The 4,521-nt window shown below is 42.8% G+C and overlaps 1 protein-coding gene across 1 annotated transcript; it reads left to right on the top strand.

Moving 5' to 3' along the window:
* The first annotated feature begins 2,295 nt into the window (after nt 1–2,295).
* Nucleotides 2,296–3,662, top strand: LOC102430660 (serine/Arginine-related protein 53). The gene has a single exon (XM_006100011.3). The coding sequence runs from the start codon at nt 2,296–2,298 to the stop codon at nt 3,436–3,438; it is 1,143 nt and encodes a 380-aa protein (XP_006100073.2). The 3' UTR covers nt 3,439–3,662.
* Nucleotides 3,663–4,521: the final 859 nt, after the last annotated feature.

Genomic DNA, 4,521 nt, shown 5'->3' on the forward strand with positions numbered 1-4,521 from the left:
GAGTGCTCAAATTTTCGGGCCTGGGCCCTTAGTCTTAATTTATAAAACCCTTAGTGTCTGGTTGACCCTTCCACTATTCGCTATGACGCGCCCTGACCACCAGGGGGCAGCAAGACGCTCAACGCAGGAGCTGCCCCCTGGTGGTCAGTCCACTCCTACAGCTGACTGACGGGCGCCAGATGCCAGGCTCATGGCTGGTGAGTGCAGCTGCGGCAGGCACAGCAGGGCTGAGATGAGCGCGAGTGGCGCCCAGCCTGGGCTCGGACTCCTCCCTGGCCACCTGCTGCTTCACACCTACTACATTCCTCGGGGGATGTTGGACTGCCGGTTTCTGCCCGATCCCCACTGGCCAGGTTATCAGGCTGAAACCGGCAGTCTGACATCCCCCGAGGGATCCCAGATTGCGGATTGCGAGAAGGGCGCAGGCCAGGCTGCAGGACCCCACTGGTGCAAGAATCCGTGTACCGGGCCTCTAGTACACCTATAAAGCTTGAAGTCGAGCCAGAAGATCTTTAACTAATAATATGATGCACTTCATCTGAGAATTTTCTCTACAACCTGTTTAGTCAGGCTTTGCACCCAGACAGGCCAGACTACATTGGGGCTGTAAGTAAGTAAATGAAAAATTTTCTTCAATATTTTTTTGGTCTAAACCTTATTATATAATTACTTCATTTGGAATTAAGAACTAAACATTGATTTGCCCAACATAATACAGTTTGCACTTTTGCACTATATTTTTCAATCAGAAAATATCCCCTTATAATGACCGGAGAGATATTTTGTTACTTTTTTACTTATTTGTGATTTTTATTACTTTTCCAAAGTTTCACTTAAAATAAAGTTGTTTCTTTAATGTTTGGGTGGGATGGTAGCAAAAACACCCTTACTTATAGATGCCTATTCAATGAGTCACTCACTTCCTTGCTGACTCGATTTTTTTATCTGGTGCTGCTATTTTTTTCTTTTGCCCCTTTCTCTGTTGCTGTTGAGCCTGACCATCTTACCTAATACCCAAACTATTACCCTGTGCTCAAAGACTTAATGGTTCCTTTTTTTAGTTTCTAGCCCCTAGGGAGTAGGGTCCCCTGGTCCCACAGCTATAGGAAAAGAAAACCAAACCAATACAAACTTCAAAATTGGCGAATAGTTTATATATCTCTTAAGCATGGTACTAAAATTCACGTAAATTATGGGTTAGACTTCTGTGGACTTACCTGGGAAATGAACTACAGTTTTATAACATTGGCCCAATGAGAAACTGCTTCAAACAATGAAATTATAAACTATCTTGGAAATTTTGTTTTTAACGGGCTATTTGAAGTCAGATTCTGGTTTTAAGTGGGTCTCCTTCTTTTGCCTTTGTTTTGTATGATATATATTTAATGTCTATCCTATGTAATGTGTAAATATATAATGGCAAAATCCAGTGCCTTAACATAGCATAGCAATTATATATTAAGCAGAAGCCCAGTGCACAAATTCGTGCACGGGTGGGGCCTGGCTGGCCCGCCCTGATTGGGGCTAGGGGAGAGGCCTTGGGCAGTTGGCCAGCCAGCCCCACCCCCTGGTTGAACTCATGGTTGAACTCCTAGTTGAAGGGACAATTTGCATATTAGCCTTTTAATGTATAGGATAAATACATACTTATTAATGAAGGTCCCAATTTTAAATAACTTAGAAATAATTCATGTAAGAATGTATTCTGATACTGGAATCCTGCTTGCCCAAGAAATTGACACGTATTTGTTTTATCTGTGGCAATATAAACACATTTTCTGAAAGCCAACTCAAAATAAGAAGTTATATCCAACCAACAATGATTAGATTTGATAATGCAAATGTGAACTGACTTCTAAATAGCAGAGGTACAGATTTTTCTGCCGGAAGCCAGTCCATCCTTGCTGCTTGACACAGTTGCTGCAGGGAAGAAACATCTGAACAGCATATGTTTCAAGGGACCTGGCGTATATGGCATACTGTTCTTAATATGTTTGATCCCCTTCTTGGCGCTATGTGTTTTAACCAAGGTCACCTCTCTGAGAAAGGTTGTTTCCCCAGGTAGGGATTTTTCCCTGAAGTTAGGGAGGGAATAAAACCCCTTAACTAAGTGCCAGGCGGGTAGTTAATCACTTTAACTACGAACAATCACCCTTAAGCTACATAATCTTTACTCCCTGAACCTTTGGAATAGAAATTGATAGGATTAAAATCAACTGGTATAAATACAGATGTAACAAGACATTGAAGGACAGAACTTGGCTGGAGATCCTGGCTAGGCTGCTGATCAACTGAATGCTGTCTCTGTGTCATTCCTTCTTCGCCAACTCCATCCACACCTTTGGGGATCCCTGGACCTGCTGGGGTTGGACCCCAACATCTGGCGGGAGGTGTGATCCCGAAGACTGGGAGCCAGAAATGGGACGCCATTCATCAGATACTGAAGAAGAAAGCAGAAGCAAGAGAAAAAAGAAACATTGTAGACGGTCATCTTCAAGTAGTTCTTCAGATAGTAGAACATATAGCCGAAGGAAAGATGGAAGGAAATCAAAGTCAAAGTCAAGATCTTGGTCCAGAGATCTTCAGCCTCGCTCACATTCTTATGATAGAAGACGGAGACATCGATCAAGCAGTAGCTCTTCTTATGGCTCTAGAAGAAAACGAAGTCGAAGTCGTTCAAGGGATTGGGGGAAATCCTATAGAGTTCAGAGGTCTAGGTCAAAAAGCAGAACAAGAAGGTCCAGGTCAAGACCTCGTCCACGTTCCCATAGTCGAAGCAGTAAAAGGTCCAGTCACAGAAGAACCCGTAGTCGATCTCGGGATAGAGAACAACATAAAGGCAGAGATAAGGAGAAAAGAGAAAAGGAGAAGGATAAAGGCAAGGACAAGGAATTACACAACATTAAACGGGGGGAATCTGGGAACATCAAAGCTGGATTAGAACATCTGCCACCAGCTGAACAGGCCAAAGCCAGACTACAGTTGGTTTTTGAAGCTGCTGCAAAAGCTGATGAAGCATTGAAAGCCAAAGAAAGAAATGAAGAAGCAAAGAGAAGAAAGGAGGAAGACCAAACCACCCTGGTAGAACAAGTAAAAAGAGTAAAAGAAATTGAAGCCATTGAAAGTGATTCTTTTGTTCAGCAGACATTCAGATCAACTAAAGAAGTCAAAAAGTTGGTGGAAGCCAGTGAAGTGAAGCATGTACCTGCAGCATCAGGACCAGTGTCAGTAGCTGCTGATCTACCCAGTAATGAAAAAGAAATAGACCTGAGCAGCATCCCTACTGCTATCAAGTACCAAGATGACAATTCTCTGGCTCATCCGAACTTATTTATTGAGAAAGCTGATGCTGAGGAGAAGTGGTTCAAGAGATTAATTGCTCTTCGACAAGAAAGGCTTAATGGGCAGTCCTGTGGCCTAATTAATACATATGGTTGAATTAACAGTAACATTGGAAATTTAGGTTTTTATATTCCATTTTAACTTTTTACTCTTATAAAGAATTGACCCAATTATATAAAAAGGTAATCTCATTTAATTCATTTCTCATGTGGGCTTGAATATTTGTTGACTTGAACTTAAACACTGTGAATATTAAAACTAGTGTAAAATTGAGGAATGCATGAAAATCCCTGCTGTTAATAAAGCTAATCCTAAAAATATCAATGTTAAAGTAAATGGCACACAGTATCATTTCTAACCGGTATCATCCATATTGGCCGACCCAGAGGGCACAGCTGACTCCGCTCCAGACGCCGACACCACCATCAAGCACGGCCCTGATGGACCCTTTGATCCAGCCCTTCAACGCGCTGACGCTTCGGGAAGCCCATCGCCAGCGACGCTGCCCACTAGCCAGATCAACAAGGACAACCAAACCCCTGACTTGAGGACAGCTGAAATCCCTTGACTGAAAAGGCCAGCAACCTTCTACAGGAACAAGGCTCCTTGTGCACTCCATCCACTATGTTCATAGCTATGCTCGCTATCATTGCTTGTTAGTCTTCTTCCAAGTCTTAAATAACCCAATCCGAGAGGTGGCCACTGATTTACATGCGCTATCATTTAAAAAATAAAAAGGGAATTTGCCGGAAGCCGGTCCATCCTTGCTGCTTGACACAGTCGCTGCAGGGAAGAAACATCTGAACAGCATATGTTTCAAGGGACCTGGCGTATATGGCATACTGTTCTTAATATGTTTGGTCCCCTTCTTGGCGCTATGTGTTTTAACCAAGGTCACCTCTCTGAGAAAGGTTGTTTCCCCAGGTAGGGATTTTTCCCTGAAGTTAGGGAGGGAATAAAACCCCATAACTAAGTGCCAGGCGGGTAGTTAATCACTTTAACTACGAACAATCACCCTTAAGCTACATAATCTTTACTCCCTGGAATGGAGATAAGAAACGCCCTAACCTTTGGAATAGAAATTGATAGGATTAAAATCAACTGGTATAAATACAGATGTAACAAGATAATAAAGGACAGAACTTGGCTGGAGATCCTGGCTAGGCTGCTGATCAACTG

This window comes from Myotis lucifugus, unplaced genomic scaffold, assembly GCF_000147115.1.
Source record: "Myotis lucifugus unplaced genomic scaffold, Myoluc2.0 scaffold_295, whole genome shotgun sequence".
NCBI classification, from domain to species: Eukaryota; Metazoa; Chordata; class Mammalia; order Chiroptera; family Vespertilionidae; genus Myotis; species Myotis lucifugus.